The sequence below is a fragment of the Lates calcarifer genome, linkage group LG8 (genome assembly GCF_001640805.2).
Source record: "Lates calcarifer isolate ASB-BC8 linkage group LG8, TLL_Latcal_v3, whole genome shotgun sequence".
Lineage (NCBI taxonomy): Eukaryota > Metazoa > Chordata > Actinopteri > Centropomidae > Lates > Lates calcarifer.
This window is the reverse complement of record NC_066840.1, coordinates 8,763,445-8,778,883: the sequence shown is the minus strand read 5'-3', so window position 1 is coordinate 8,778,883 and position 15,439 is coordinate 8,763,445. Positions and strand designations below refer to the sequence as shown.

General features: G+C 43.0%; 4 protein-coding genes across 4 annotated transcripts; 3 read left to right on the top strand and 1 right to left on the bottom strand.

The window, feature by feature from the left end:
* The first annotated feature begins 65 nt into the window (after positions 1-65).
* LOC108882886 (olfactory receptor 10G4-like) lies at positions 66-3,392 on the top strand. The gene is made up of 4 exons (XM_018675657.2): positions 66-511; positions 598-857; positions 965-1,066; positions 1,601-3,392. The coding sequence occupies exons 2-4, from the start codon at positions 642-644 to the stop codon at positions 2,204-2,206; spliced, it is 924 nt and encodes a 307-aa protein (XP_018531173.1). The 5' UTR covers positions 66-511; positions 598-641; the 3' UTR covers positions 2,207-3,392.
* Positions 2,544-5,115, bottom strand: cetn2 (centrin, EF-hand protein, 2). The gene is made up of 5 exons (XM_018675660.2): positions 4,734-5,115; positions 4,349-4,513; positions 4,101-4,229; positions 3,721-3,858; positions 2,544-3,467 (listed from the first exon to the last, which is right to left on the bottom strand). The coding sequence occupies exons 1-5, from the start codon at positions 4,734-4,736 to the stop codon at positions 3,378-3,380; spliced, it is 525 nt and encodes a 174-aa protein (XP_018531176.1). The 5' UTR covers positions 4,737-5,115; the 3' UTR covers positions 2,544-3,377.
* Positions 5,116-6,201: 1,086 nt separating this feature from the next.
* On the top strand, positions 6,202-10,546 carry nsdhl (NAD(P) dependent steroid dehydrogenase-like). Its single transcript, XM_018675656.2, has 7 exons — positions 6,202-6,457; positions 6,574-6,735; positions 7,103-7,249; positions 7,337-7,465; positions 7,700-7,842; positions 8,476-8,578; positions 8,729-10,546. Exons 1-7 carry the CDS (start codon positions 6,437-6,439, stop codon positions 9,059-9,061), a joined length of 1,038 nt encoding a protein of 345 aa, XP_018531172.1. The 5' UTR covers positions 6,202-6,436; the 3' UTR covers positions 9,062-10,546.
* A 139-nt stretch (positions 10,547-10,685) lies between these two features.
* znf185 (zinc finger protein 185 with LIM domain) lies at positions 10,686-15,428 on the top strand. Its single transcript, XM_051072219.1, has 12 exons — positions 10,686-11,945; positions 12,916-12,981; positions 13,291-13,408; positions 13,497-13,604; positions 13,706-13,732; positions 14,008-14,067; positions 14,177-14,224; positions 14,332-14,403; positions 14,507-14,587; positions 14,755-14,817; positions 15,018-15,140; positions 15,227-15,428. The coding sequence occupies exons 2-12, from the start codon at positions 12,972-12,974 to the stop codon at positions 15,426-15,428; spliced, it is 912 nt and encodes a 303-aa protein (XP_050928176.1). The 5' UTR covers positions 10,686-11,945; positions 12,916-12,971.
* The last annotated feature ends 11 nt before the right edge of the window (positions 15,429-15,439 follow it).

Here is a 15,439-nt window from a genome sequence, read left to right as displayed (position 1 = left end):
ACTCGTATGCACCTTAAATCACACAAAGAATGTTTGGGTTACAAAATAAAATTTTAAATACTTTTAAATACAGTTTTTGACTATGTATGGCATGTCCTTTTAAATGTTTTGCATAAATACGGTAATGTGTGTGGATGAAAGAGGATTGCGTTATGTTTTCCGTGACTGCGCCTCTGCTATCAGGCAAATATTGACAGGTAAAATGCAGATCTGTGGCGGTGTATTAATATTGTCCCTGACTTTTGTGTAAATAAGCAAATGAAATCTTGATAACAAACACTAGCTGTTGACACACCGCTGTCTGCGGAGATGAGGTTTTAGGCTTGATGTCTCGACACGTTGACGTGGTGAAGCTGGGTAAATGGACAACCTGTATTGTTGGCACATACCGGGAAGATGCACTGAATGAACCTGAATGAACCAGAATGAAACCGGTCTGATCATGTGGCTGCTGTACCACGTTATGTTGGAAATGCTTAGGAGAGAAGGGCAACTTTAAAACAGGTGTGAGGTGAGTCCTTTTTATTTTTTCATTTGACTTAATGCAAAAGTGATCTTAGTTGTTTTTTTTAACTAATGACATTTTTTTTTTATTAGGAAACAAGACTGTCAGTGCTGCAGGTCAGAGGGAGCTTTAGGTCATGGGTATCCCCTGCAATGTGACAATGCTAGAGAGCCAGGAGCAGATTAACTCCACCATCTACCACCTGGTTAAGATGGTCAGCATGTGTGTGAGCTGCAGCTTGAACACCGTGCTCAGTCTTCCTTTACTCTTGGTCATCACGCGCCCCCCATCCCTCCTCAGGCACACCCGCTTCCTGCTCCTCACTCATCTCCTCTTGTGTGACAACCTCCAAGTAGGTCTACGCTTTAAACTTTTAATGAAAGCATGTCCATGTAGCTTCTGTTGATGCTGAGATGACAGAAGGCCCTTTGAGTTAAATGACTGTCTTTGCCATTTCAGCAGCTCCTCTGGACAATCAAAGCAGTTCTATTAAAATCCAGTGAAGGTATACCTGTGACCCAGTGTCTGATCTTCTGTGCTGCTATCCAGGCCTGCTCATTGGTTTGTACTGTGTTGATTATCCATTTTTCTTTAGCCACACTGAGCCACAGTGTGTTTCATACACAGGTCTACACTGCTGTCCTGAAATAATCACTGACATAATTAAATATCCGATGTAAACATAAATTAATTGACTTTCAGGTCAAGTCATTTTGTAAAGGCTTCTCTTTATTTTATATTACTGTAAATACATTTTTGGTCATTTTGGGCTAGTTGGGTTAGTTAGACAAAATAAGCCATTTGATGATGTCAGTGAAATTGTGATGGTCATTTGTCACTTTTTTCTGACATTTTGTGTTTTAAATGATTAATTAAATGATAAATCGGTTAATAAGGACAGCTCAGAAAATTACAGCAGGGATTTGACATTTTTAAACTGTTTTAACAACTTATTTTTGGAGAAAATCTCCACTGTTTGCCCACTCTGTAGTTTATAAGTGTACTTCATGCTCTGCTCTCTGCAGGCAGCCTCCCTGCTCTGACAACCAAAACGGAGGGCTACATCTTACTTTGATTTCTTCACTTTTTGTACAGGTGGACCTCTTACTGAGCACTGCCCTGGCCGTAGACCGATTTGTAGCTGTCAAGTGGCCCCTGCGCTATGAATTCCTGATGTGTCCTCAAAGGAGGCGAGCAACTGTTGCAGCCATATGGACCTTATCGGTTGTGCTCAACGGTGGTGCTTTATGCATTTGCCTCAACACCGTCCAGGTGAATTTCTCCCTTCCCCGCTGCCGACCTCTCATCCTCACGCCCTGCCTATCTGGGACGTCGGCCGTGCTACTTTACTGCACAGTAGGAACCGCAGTGGTCGTGCCTCTCTGCTCTCTGACCATCCTGGGGTGCTTCTGCCTGCTCTGCTGGGACATGCATGCAGGGCTGCTCTGCACCAAGAGAGCTTGTGTGACCCTGACCCTCCAGGGTGCTCAGACCCTTCTCTTTTCAGTTCCCGTGGTCATGGATAGCTACTTGATCCCCGGATACCTGCACAGTGATGCTCTTGATATAGCGGCAACCATCACCTACAACCTGGCGGTGTCACTCATCCCTTTAGTCTATGGATACCGCTCGCGAGAGCTGCAGCAAAGGATACGACAGGCTGCACACAGGAACAAAGTCATCAGCCAAAGTCAGTCATAAAGTCTGATGAGAATTCATTTGAGGAACAGTTTCTACCTGTAGTGGCTGAATGAGAAGAGCAGTATCTGCCTGTTCAGCACAGGTAACATTTCCATATGTATTGCACCGTGCTTTGAATTTACTCGATTGTTTAAAAAAGTAAGGTTGGACAGCTGAGTCAATATTCTGTGGTAACGTAGCAGCATATTCCTGCTATTCATTTGCATTTCAAAGGCAAACAATGTGTGTTTTACAAGCTGCAGTAGAATAAATTCAAGCTTTTATGATGCAAGTTTGGTTTTTTAACTGTAATATAGATAGGGGATGCTTATAATAAATAAAAATAAAAGACAGGACAAACTGCTTCAGGATATTTAATTTGTATCTTCAACACTAATATACTGTATATCTACAATTAATTCACTATATGTCATACAAAACGTTCATGAATACAGAAGAGTAAATATACACGACAGAAGGATAAATACTCAATGCTACAAGAAAAATACATCAACAATCAATCATATTTTTAAAGATGATGAGACTCATGGGGAAGGTGTGCAGGTCGGAGAGGTCAGGCAGCTTCCCTGATTGTGATGATCAACCCCCCCCCCCCTTTTTTTTTTTCCTTTTTTTTAAAGAGGCACAGGCACAAAACCACAGGTAGTACTGAGGTGAGACAGCACTCCCAAAATCATCAGCAGTTAACCAGCTGCTCACATTACGAACCTTCATGGAAAACCAGTACACAAGAGCCCAAAAGATGAAACACGGGAATCTGCAGTCGAAATCAAGCATCCTACAGATGGATGAAACCTAATGCACACGCTGTGCTATCAGTCAAAGCATTGGAATGTACTGTGTTGAGGCAGGCACTGAGAATTTCTTGACAACAAATAACCTACATATTATCATAAATATTATTAATGTATTTTTCATAAAAGTATGCAGCATTTGGCAAATGTAATATAGATTATGATGTAAGTCAACGGAAGATGGATCAGTGGTTCAAGTCGTTCATTGGCGTAAGTGGCGGTTAAACCTTTGTAAGTGAAAGCGTATGGCGCGACATAATAACAATGAAAGGGAAATTTTCTGATTAGAACCAGATACACGAGCAGCATTACATGTTAAAACCACCACTGGTCCTCTCTCGACGCTGTACCGTCGACCCTGACGTCGCCCGCTTCCTTCAGTACAGGCAGGTTTTCTTCATAATGCGCAGGAACTCCTGCTGGTTGACTTCTCCGTCCCCGTCCCTGTCTGCCTCATCTATCATTTCCTACACAAACAAAAGGCACAATGCGAGAGGAAATGAAAAGAAGAACGGAGGGATGGAGAAGGCAAATCGAGCTGGTCTGACTGGCATTCACGAGCAAATGTTGTGTTGACATTATTCAAAATTGCAAAATTGACCCTTGGCTTTGTAAACACAGTCAGCTTATAAGATGCAGTAGGCTGCTTTTATTAGGCAGGAGTTATCCCGAGTGTTCATATATGTGAATATTGCTTTATTACATAATTATGTGCTTTACCTGCAGCTCTTCATCTGTCAGGTTCTCTCCGAGCTCTTTGGCCACCCTCTTCAGATTCTTGAAGGAGATCTTGCCTGTTTCATCATCGTCAAACAGGCGGAAAGCTTTCAGGATCTCCTCTTTGGAGTCTTTCTCGGCCTATATTGAACAGAGGATGGAGAGGGGGTTTACCACAAACTAAACCATCCTGCAGACAATAAAATAACCAGATCCTAAACTCAAAGAAATGTGGCCAGAGTCTGTCTGTGCCAATGGGGCTGACAAGGTGGAGTTAAGGTTGCTGGCTCTAATAAATGAACTGGTTTAAAGAAATTCAACACTGTTGGAGTTGCAAGCAGTGGAAATGCACAATAAGTACAGCTGCCGACATAGATATCTACCATTTTCTGTGTCATGACAGTGAGAAAGTCAGCGAAGGAGATCTTCCCCGTGCCGTCCTTATCCACCTCACCAATCATCTTCTTGATCTCCTCTTTCTTTGGTTCAAACCCCAGAGCTCTCATCGCAACCTGGGTGCAGAGTGGACAGAAGAAAATCAAACAGACACACACACACACACACACACACACAGAGAGAAACCATTTCATTTCTGCTGAGTGTAATCAGTGTTCGAGCCCTCCTTTTTTACCTTGAGCTCTTTGACGTCGATGTATCCAGAACCATCTGTGTCAAACAGCTCAAAGGCCTCCCTGATCTCCTGCTTCTGCTCCTCTGTCAGCTCAGGTTTGGGGGTTGTCTTCTTGCGAGGAGGGGGCACAGGACCCTGCAGGGATGGTCTCTTGGCACTGGTCGCCTGATTGGAGGACAGAGGAAAAATATATCTCAGTGGTAACATTGGCAAAAGCCACGACATCTGTAGTAACGTCAGAATCACAGAGGTTTCTGGGTGAAAACTGGCATTTTCCCAGAGCTATAAACCATAAGGAAAAATGTAAATATTCATATGCATATCCTGTGACAACACACTGACATAGATTCAGGCTATTATTAGAGTGTGAGACATTCTTACTCACCATCTGTTGCTGTATATTTGACTGACAAAAAGGAAATGCAGATCTATTAAGTAATCAATGTTTTCCTTTGGGCTGTGAAGCCTCCCTATCATTTAGGAAGGAGGAGGAGATCATAAGACGGTTTCTACTTTACATCAGTCGCTCCCATTAACCGTTTCACCACACAGAGTGAAAGACGGTCTTTTATTCATCAACACCTGCTGTTTATTTCGCAAGAGCAGCGGCCAAAATGTGGAGAAAAATGAACGTCTCGAGCTAACAGCATGTACTGCTTCAGCTGCCCGATGGAGTCCAGGTAGGTGTTTGATTTGTTTACCCTTTGTGCCAGCGGACGAGCCCGTCGCTTTTTGTGGAAATTGAAGCGTACGGACCAGGCACAAGTCGGAGTAAAAATGAAACGCACCAGTCGGGCAAAGAAATGATTGGTTCCTCAAAATCACGGGGCGCAAGACACGATCATAAAATTCAGAGCTGTAGAGAGCGAGGTTAAACCTCCTTGGATTTTCCATAGAAATTTAAAATGCTACTATTATAGACTGGAGTGTCATATTCCTATACAAAATATATCATGTTATAAACAGTATAATATAAATGCAGCAGATGCTCGTGCTCCTTGCCTCAATACACCCTCTAGTGGCAGCAGTCCTCAGATCAGAGATACATGAATGGAGCTTATTCTAATAGAATAGAAGATGATAATAATAGTGTAGGGGATAATAAGATAAAAATGAATAGCATAGAATATGATGATGATAATTATGAGGTTTGAAAAATTGTATGATAATAATTATACATTATACTTCTTATATGAATCAGATATTTCAGATATTGCCTCTGTTGCCAAGAAGGCCAATACCACCTCCGAGGAAAGCACATTATTATTCTACTTTTCACGGTTTGTATGTTTCCACTTTTTTCTGACATGATCAAAAAGGTGATCATTCCACTTTACACTACTTATCCATATGTACAAATGCAAGTAAGTGTGACACCATCACCCACTACAATCTCAATAATAAACATAAGACAGAATTATCATCTTACTGTACTTGTATATGTTTTTGTCTATAGCTGTGTCTTTTACTTTGCTGTTACCCTTTTCTTACTATAAAGCAGTGGTCCCATTTAAAATATTAAATTAGTCCGAAACCCAAAGAGACACTGGTCCATCTTGTCATGTTATAACACCAGAACATGAGAAAAAACAACACGGGAAGAGAAAATTATTCTTGAAAAAAGTATTAATACTGAAGGTGATAAATAATTTCACAAGTTTCCCCACATCAGTTGAGGGGGCGTGGTCTTTGAGCCAGGAGGCGGATATAGAACCAGGTCGTGATCTCCGGTTGGTCTGAAGTGTGGCGTTCTTTGACGTATTCTGAACACCATTGGCTGTTCGCAAACGTCACCTTTGTGCTGAGCGTTAGCTCCACCAATCACAGAGCTGGTCCCACTCAGCTGATACAAACGGTTCGTGGTTGGTACGCGTTACAGCTGCACGCGCACACTGCAGGTAAATAGTACAAATAATTGTACAGCAGACGCGCTTCTTCGGTTTAAAGTCGACACATTCGTGCTCTGCGCATTGAATATTTAGAAACACTTTTCACTATTGATTGTTCTACTTGTGAGGAAAATACTTTCACCCCGGTGTCTGCCAAGTGTTGATATTTCGCTCACCTGTTGGTCACTTTTCATTCATCATGGCCACACGTGTTCGACCGGTGAGTTACACGGTGAACTTTGCTAGCTGTGAAACTCTGTTTTAACCCTACAAGACGCTGTAGTGTTGTTGGTTTACACAGAATATTTTGATAACCGCCCTCTGCTTGTCGCACAGAGCAATAAACGGTGTGCAGTCATCGGAGGGTCTGGTTTCCTGGGCAGACACCTGGTGGAGAAGCTGTTGGACCGAGGCTACTCTGTGTCTGTGTTTGACATCCGTCAGAGCTACGAGTTACCTGGTGTCACTTTTCACCAGGGAGATCTCTGCGACAAACAGGTGAGGGCTGTCCTCTTAAATCTGGAGTGCTGTAGACTGTTGCGAGGCTTGACTCTCCATCAAAGAGTTTGGAACAATATAAAGTACATATGACAGTATTGTATGGCCAAACACCTTGGATATTTAATTATCAGGCCTACACATTAAAAGGACTTGATGTTGGATCAAAAACACCATTAACTCAGCTTTGAAACGTTCAAATACAGTGTCATTTTATGGCTCAGACACATGCAGCTAACTTGCAATTTGTAAGTGAACACACAAGACTCAAAAGACTCCAGGAAATATCTTAGGCCAGAACTAGCGACTCCCTTAGGTGCAATTGTCAATAGCTGTGAGGTTTCTATGTTTTTTTTTTCTGCTGCAGGCTCTGCTGCCAGCTCTGAAGGATGTGTCCCTGGTCTTTCACTGTGCCTCCCCGGCCCCTGGCAGTGATAACCGTGCATTGTTTGAGAGCGTCAACATTCAGGGCACACGCATCGTTATTCAGGCCTGCATCGAGGCTGGAGTACAGGTGAGGCAGCTGGAGAGGCAAAGTAAAAATGACTGTTTTAAGGATGCGAGGCACCATTAAAGTGTTTGAACTGTTTGTATTTGCCAGAAACTGGTCCTGACCAGCAGCGCCAGCGTGGTGTTTGAAGGGACGGACATTAAGAATGGGAGAGAGGACCTGCCGTATGCTAAAAAGCCCATTGACTACTACACACAGACCAAGATTGAACAGGAGAAGGTACTGAACCCAGCAGATGCTAGTGCAGGTTCCAGCTCATGATTTGGAAGGAAATTTGTGATTATAATTTAAGTTACTGAGTCATTCTTAAAATTTTTCCCCCTCCTCTTGAGATGAATATAATATCTTCTGCCCCATGCCCTTCACAACCAGTCATACCTTTGAGAGAGAAGCGAGCAGATTATCAGAGCACCCCTGATGAGAGTTGAGTATGACATTCCGTCTTTGTTTTAGTTGGTCCTTGAGGCCTGTGACAAGGAGAAGGGTTTCCTCACGGTTGCCATCCGGCCTCATGGCATCTTCGGCCCTCGGGACCCACAGCTGGTTCCTATCCTGGTGGATACAGCTCGCAGGGGCAAGATGAAATTCATCATTGGGTAAGTCACAGGAGAGGAATTATCAATTCATTGCATTAATGCCAATTCAGCAGCTTTTTAATTCATGGATATATATATACATATATATATGTATATTAAATGGTGTTGCTTCCACAATAGTAACTTAAGTGAAAATGTGTGGCTTGAGATTTTCATGCTCACATGAATCTGAACCTGTCAGGTTGCGTCTCGGCTTCCAGAGCTCGATAAAAATCTGTGCAGTGTGTAAACTTAATAAACACTCATGTGAAGTGCTGCACACTACTGATCTGTCACCCAGTTTTTGGCAGAATTATTGCTAACTGGTTTTACCAGATGGCATCTGAAACCTTCGTGACATGTGCTGTTTGTTTTAGATTTTATCTGCATGTGTTTATACCATTTCACGGAGGGTGAAAACAATGACATTTTATTATCGCTAACACCTACTTCTAAACCCACTTGTCCACTCCTCTCCCTCTCCAGCCACACTCTCACCCACTTCTCCCCTGCCATTTGAAAAGCTGGAGGTGAAAGTGAGGGAGTTATTCAGCCTATAGATTGTTATGCCAGTGTGTTGAGGGACAGCTGTTTCTTCTTTTTTTTTAGCTCCTTTGTACTCAGTGGTATTTCTCTTTATCTCCTTTGCTGCAGTGATGGAACCAACCTGGTGGATTTCACCTTTGTAGAGAATGTAGTTCATGGACACATCCTGGCTGCTGAACGCCTGAGGCCCGATTCCCCTATATGTGGAAAAGTGAGTGAAAATAAAATCTGAACCCTGAGCCAACCTCATGGTGCAGCTGGTTTAAAGGATTCTGTCCGTGAAATCCAGCCGCTAGTTACATACATCCCTCTTCAGGATCAGACTTGATTTGATCTTGTATCCTCTCTGCTTCACTTCCAGCCATACCACATCACCAACGACGAGCCGGTTAGATTCTGGGACTTCATGTCTGAGGTGTTGGTGGGGCTGGGGTACGCTGCTCCACGCTACCACCTCCCCTATGCCCTTGTGTACGGGTTGGCCTTGCTCCTCTGGCTGCTGGCCCTGATCCTGCGTCCTCTAGTGTCCTTCAAACCCACTTTCACTCCGATGAGAGTGGCTCTGGCCGGAACCCACCACTACTACAGCTGCGAACGTGCCAAGCAGGACATGGGCTACAAACCGGTCGTCAGCCTGAAGGAGGGGATCGCCCGCACGGTGCAGAGCTACCCTCATCTCAAACAAGGGGCTTGATGGGAGAATAGAGATGAAGGCTAATGGGACATGTAATCCCGTGGATGTTAGTACAGCTGTGTGAGAATGAGGTGGTCAGCTCACACCGAATGGACAAACCAGAATGAGGCGAGGGACAGTTGGTCTTGACTCAAACGTCACAGTGTGTAGTATTTTTTTTTCTTTTCAGTGTTTATGTACATTTTTCGTCAGCAGATGGCAGCAGAAGGTCCTGGTTTGGTTAACAAATTACAGTCTGACATTACAAAACTTTTAAAGCACTTAGTAAACAGTTTGTGTCAGCTTAGATATAGAGATCTTACACTGTGAAACTGCAAAGAATTACTAATGTTCTTGTTCTGTTTTCATGTTTAACCTGTGTGCTATATGCACAGTGAGATGCTGCTGAAAAGCCAAAATGCCTTAACACATTCCACTAAATGATGGTTCTCCTAATACAACTTGCATGAAAAGCATTGTCCACAATGATTAGCTTCACTCTATATGGCCAAAAGTATGTGGACAGGAGTGTGTATTGTTGGTTTTGGGCTGTTTTGTTAATAAGTAAATAAGTGCCTTAGCTTGTATTATGCTACAGCATACAGTGATTCTTCAGACATTAGTATGCTTCCAACTTCGTGGCAAAAGTTTGGTATAGGTCTCTTCTTGTTTCCCCCAGTGCACAATGCTTCAAAATGGCTTGACTTGACTTGGCCTCTCACAAAGCCCTGACCTCATCCACATCCCATTCTTTAAGATGAATAAGAACAGAGACTGTGAGCCAGGCCTTATCGCTTTGAATCAGTGGCTAAACTGGGACAAATCCCTGCAGCCAGGTTCCAAAATCTTGTGGAAAGCCTCCCTCAAAGAGAGAAGGCTGTTATATAGAGCAGCATTTTACTGCTTATATTTTAAATCAGAAGTTCACAAATTTTCAAGTCTGTCCTAAAACAAAATCCCATACCCATTTGTACTCTGATTTCTGTAGTTGTCCATATTGGATATAAAAAGGGAATCCCTTAGTGTGATTAGGAGACAGTCCTCATTCTGTGTGAAAATACAATCTGAAATTTGAGTGAAAAAGCTAATATGGGCATCCCTTACACTGAAATTGCATTTGGAAAGGTTCTCTTCTCTGCTATGGGCAGGAGGAATGATTACAATACATATGGGCAATCAGCAAACTCATAGCTGATGTCCACATATGTTTGGCCATAGTATTTTCTTAGATACATGATTCACACACATTTTTCTCATGTTCCAAACACAGTTTCTGTCTCTGCTGTAGTATTGCAGTAACTCTGCCTCTCTGGTATTCGATACGATATATCATCAGTATGGCATGTGTTTCTATGAGGTAGGAAAACTATTCAAGGACTGTCATTGAATACAATAATGGGATGGGCAATGAAAATATATCATAAGTTACAGTCCTTCAAATCCTCATTCCAACTGTCATTCACTCTTCATTTTGATAAGTTATAAAATCCTCTGAACTTGTCAACATTCAAGTGCCTCATTTTCACTGTATTCACGTTAAATGTGTTAATCAGCTGCTATGAAGATTTGCCTTTTCCAGGTGAAACATTTTTGTCATTCCGTGTCTTGGTGTGGTGTCAGTTAGGTCAGATACTGCAGCAGCAGCACCCTAATGATTCACTGCGAGAGTCAGAGCCACCGGGCAAGGCCGTCGGACTGGTTTCTTGTTCGGGGGAAAGAGGGAGAGGGATCCATGTAGATAATAGACCTGAGAGTTTACACTTGCCAGAATGCTCACCAGAGTGAAACTTTGGCTCTCAGACTTGCTAATTTCCTCTTCTACCTACTCTCTGTGACATGTTGCGAAATCTATTCACACCCTTTTTCTGATTTGAAAAGGCTTTGTAAATGTATGCTCAGCCTCAGTGAGATTGTTTTTGGTCACAAACAGTGGTAGGTTGATCTCCATGTTGTGTTTTCAAAGAGTGTGTCCAGTCACTCAGAAATTGCTCCTTTCTTGCCATTTGTTGAAGAAATTGTTAGTCAGTCACTTAGACTGAGCAAATATTTTGTTGATCTTAGCCATATATTTTATTTTGTACTTGCATTATATAGAACAAGAAGTTAAAATAAGTCATAAATGACCTGTATCAAACTGATTATGTAAGAAAACCAATCCCTGAAGACAACACACATATTTATGTTTCCATTTGTACACACAAAAGTATTCAGAAGTTTTATTTCAAATCTAAAATAATTTCCTTTTTTAAAAATTGATTTGTATACTATTTTTATTTGTTTGGACCATTGTTTCAGTCTTTTATCTCAGTTCATTTGTGTGTGCTGCTCCTGATCTCATTGTAATGATGACTGTGCTTCCTGGGTTTTCCTACCCACTGAGCGTGAGAGCAGACAGCTCCCGCAGGAGATGTTTCTGTGAGTTACTATAAGTTGCTGCGTTTGCATGTGCCATGCTGCGCACAATTGTCGCCTCTCTCTCTCTCACCTTTGCCTCGTTCGCTCCCGGAGTTGATTGTCAGCCACCTGGGCGACAGGTACGTGCTTGCTTACTCCCATGAACAAAGCGCAGATGTAGTAAACAAAAATGAGTTCTTAGCAACCTGTATTACGTACATGTACGTGCACACGCACGCACCACACACACACACACACAGAGAGAGAGAGAGAGAGAGAGAGAAGGATAGACAAACACACACTGCTCCACCCCAGATCCCTTCCTTCCTTGACTGGCTGGGCTTGTTAGTGATTACGCCCGTACCTGTTCACTAGCTCAGGGGTTGGGACACCTGTCAGACACACAGAGAAAGACTTTCCCTCCACTCACACCAGCCACACTCAGAGGGACACACTGTTACAGATTCTCTGCTGAACTACTTGGACTTTGCTGGACATAAAGTGATAGCAGGTATGTACTCTGACTGCCAGATGTTTGTGTTATTCCCAACACGATCCAGCAAATTATCTGGCCTCTTTTTGTATCTAAACCTTCAGAGTGTAAAAGTGTTCAATCATGCAATATTAACTGTTTTGTTGAAAGTGTCAACCGCTGATTGTCAGTGTTTATCCTCATTTCTCTGGGTGTTTCCCTGCTTTGATTGCTCGCCAGCAGAGTGGCCAGTCCTGCTCCTCACTCGCCTTCGATGCCATTGCTCTTCATTAATCATTTATCTTGTGTGGACTGATGTGTTAAACCCAGGACAAATATGCTTTCTGAGCCCTCTGTGTATTTGTTCTGTCACAAATATTCAGTACAATATCTGTAAAAGATATATGGTGACAATGTACTTTAGAAGGAGTGAATTCACAGCCCCAGGAGTTTTACAAGTTATATTTGCATTCTGAATTTGGCAGTACTCCACAGTTTTGCATAAGCTGTAGCCTGCGTCTACTTTCAGATAAGGGAACACTCGTCAGTGTTTCATTACTATTTTCCTTTCTTCCCCCTTTAAGTTCCTCAGGAAAGCATGTTTGCCTTTGAGCAGTTCATTTTTGACCAGAAATAACTGAGCAATTGACTAATTTAGTGTGAGAAGAAGCAATAAGTTCCAAATCACATAAATCATTCTGTGTGAGCATATTTCCTATCCAAAAACAAAGGGTCATATGTGTGTATGTGTGTGTGCCCATTCATATTTAGGGAACAGTATTTTTTTTTTAAAGTGGTAGGACAGGATGATCTACATGTCTAAAGGATGAGACTGAGGAATGCTTTACACAGCACATGTTCCTGAATGGGAGGGAACATGGCGTGGGAAGGACCATTATGAAACTGACTTGGTGCCAATAAATTGCAGTTTGCTGTTAAAAATGGTACACTTTTGTTTAACGTGATATCTGTCACTTTTATCTCAAAGTGTTACCTGTATGCTTTTTAGGGTGGCCTGTGAAGAAAACTGAAGAAAGAAGAGAAAGAGAAACCTCTAGAACAAGCATGTCAAACGGTGAGCAGGCTGACTGACCTGATCTGAATGTGAGATGACGTGTTTGTGCAGTAAAAGCAGAGGGCATCAGAGGGTGTGTCTCTGTGCCAGGCTGTTGACTCTGTAAATTCTGTCATTACCCAGATTTAATGCAAACTACAAAGTGGCTGGTGTGTGTGTGTGTGTGTGTGTGTGTGTCAGGCCAAAAAGCGACTGAAAATCTCACGTGCCACAGAGCAGATGGTGATGTAAGATGTCATTATGATGCGGCCCTACAGTGTGTAGGATGTCTCAGATGGTGTATGTGACATGCATGCGTTTGTGTCTCAGAGGGAGACAGAGCGACTGTGTTCCGTACCACCAAAGTGCGGACCAAGCTGAAAGGAGACGGCAGCTGGCTGCAGCCCCGCAGTGAACCTCAGGCTGAAACCGAGGAGGTGAAACCCTGGTAAACCACGTGTTTAAATCAGATTCTGTCCCATGTTACCCATTAGTACCTGAAAACACAAAAACCAAGCAGCTGTGCACCCATGCAGGTTAGCAGAAGTCAGAGCAGGCCGCCTGAACGGAGCCCCTGTTGAGGAGACCAGCCCAGTGTCTTCACCAACAAAACCCACTCTGGCCCCCAAACCTGACACTGAAAGGTAAACAACGGTTTCTAATGTTACTCGGTTATCTACAGAGCACTTTGAAACCTCCTGCAAGACATGATTGTGCTGATAATGAGTCTTCATTCTGAACTTAGGCCACCAACGTCAGGATACCTGATCAGGTAAGACTTGACTTGTGAAATTATGAACACCTTAGTCTGGTGCCATTTGGTTTCTGACAGTACAAGAGTAAGCAGAACTTTTACAATTACAGGAGTAAACATTTGGATAGCTGAGAGTAACTGAGAGTCACTTCATGGCTCAAACATTTAGTCTTTCTCTTTGAAACTGAATTAAAAGCAGACATAGGAATATCTGAGCACTGAAAACAGCACTGCATGTTACATTCTGCTATTGAATCGTACAGTATGTATACTGACACACATTTTTCCTTCAGAGGCGTTTTCACTAAACTAGAAAACAATCCTGCATCATCTTCAACATCTAACGGCTTTAGGTAAGTAGGTCTCTTGCTGGAACAAGCAGAGTTAGTGTGTCAAGTTTTGCACTTTGATTGACCTCTCTGATTCCCACATTCATTTATTTATTTGTTTTTCTTTTTGCAGCGGAACAACACAATTGAACAAAAAACCCTCAGAGAGCTACAAGAGAATGTAAGCATGCACGCAAACCAGTCAGATTCCCAGTGAGCTGCTGGCAGCAGATTGAGAGTGTATTTTCATGACTGTGTGTGTGTGTGTTTGTGCTTCTGTTTTCTTAGAGCCCCCCACACTGTGAGGCCCGCTTCAGAGAACCAGGAGGGCCAGCTTAGCCACGAGGAGCAAGAGAAACGGTAAGACTCTCTCCCCCGAAACACACAAAGAACACCATCCAATTTGAAGTCACACGCCCAGGAAAAGAGATTACATTAACATCATAATGATTCATTTTCGCAGGACGGAGGCAGCCAGCAGTGTTCTGAAGAAATCTGCAGTCAAGCAACGGTCTTATGTGCTTTCCGCTGCTAAGAAATATGAGTACGTATGTCTTATGTCTCCTTATGCTAATCTTAACACTCAACCTGTTTCTGGAATCCTTAAATCATAAAAGAAGTGAGAGACGCATTGAGAAATTGTACTTTTCACTCACATGTGATTATAAATGGTGAGAATTTATGGCAGTGTTTTATGTTGAAAAACTGCAGGTCTAAAGAAAAAGCACCTGACACCTCATTGGTCAACAGCAGTGTATCCTTCGTGGCTAAAAGGTAAGTGCTCCCTCTGATAAATCTGACACTGAAGACAAAAAAAAAATAAAAAATTGAACAGCCAAAAAAACAGCTGTGCTCAAATGTTTGTCAGTTTTTTTAATGTGTGCACAATCAAATCCATGCATGTGTTCATGTGTGTGTGTGTGTGTGTGTGTGTGTGCGTGTGCGTGCACGTATGCTTGGCTGCAAATGTGCAGGGTGGAGATTATTGATGATGATGAGAGTGCTACGACTCCAGCACCTGCCAGCTCTCCATCCCCCTCCCCCGTCGCCCCCGTCACAGCTGTTGCCTCGGCGCCTAAGCCCAAACCAAGGAAGATGTAAGTCCTGTGCTGTGTTTCTGGTTTCCAGCGCAACAAGTGATTTCTGTTCCTTTGATTTCGTTCATTGCCCGTGTTGTTTACAGAGCTGACAGCAGCGTGAAAACAGCTGCTGACGTGGCTGTTGATGAGCCAGTGGCTCCAAAGGTGGAAGAGACCACGCCGGAGCCCGTGAAAGAGGACCCAGCCCCAGTGTCTGTTACAGAAAAAGACCCGTTTGAGGGCATGAAACCAGGGTGCACTAAGGTGGCCACACCGCTCCCTGAACTTCGTCCCCGTGTGTGTTGAAGCAGTCTGCA

Coding starts and splice junctions, on each gene's coding strand:
- LOC108882886 (XM_018675657.2), top strand. CDS start 642: ATGGGTATCCCCTGCAATGTGACAATGCTAGAGAGCCAGGAGCAGATT. Junction 858..964: donor TCTTGTGTGACAACCTCCAA/GTAGGTCTACGC, acceptor TTGCCATTTCAG/CAGCTCCTCTGGACAATCAA. Junction 1,067..1,600: donor CTATCCAGGCCTGCTCATTG/GTTTGTACTGTG, acceptor CTTTTTGTACAG/GTGGACCTCTTACTGAGCAC.
- cetn2 (XM_018675660.2), bottom strand. Junction 4,230..4,348: donor TCGACGTCAAAGAGCTCAAG/GTAAAAAAGGAG, acceptor CTCTGCACCCAG/GTTGCGATGAGAGCTCTGGG. Junction 3,468..3,720: donor TGACAGATGAAGAGCTGCAG/GTAAAGCACATA, acceptor TTGTTTGTGTAG/GAAATGATAGATGAGGCAGA.
- nsdhl (XM_018675656.2), top strand. CDS start 6,437: ATGGCCACACGTGTTCGACCG. Junction 7,250..7,336: donor GCATCGAGGCTGGAGTACAG/GTGAGGCAGCTG, acceptor TGTATTTGCCAG/AAACTGGTCCTGACCAGCAG. Junction 7,843..8,475: donor AAGATGAAATTCATCATTGG/GTAAGTCACAGG, acceptor CCTTTGCTGCAG/TGATGGAACCAACCTGGTGG.
- znf185 (XM_051072219.1), top strand. Junction 13,409..13,496: donor ACCGAGGAGGTGAAACCCTG/GTAAACCACGTG, acceptor GCACCCATGCAG/GTTAGCAGAAGTCAGAGCAG. Junction 14,068..14,176: donor TCAACATCTAACGGCTTTAG/GTAAGTAGGTCT, acceptor TTCTTTTTGCAG/CGGAACAACACAATTGAACA.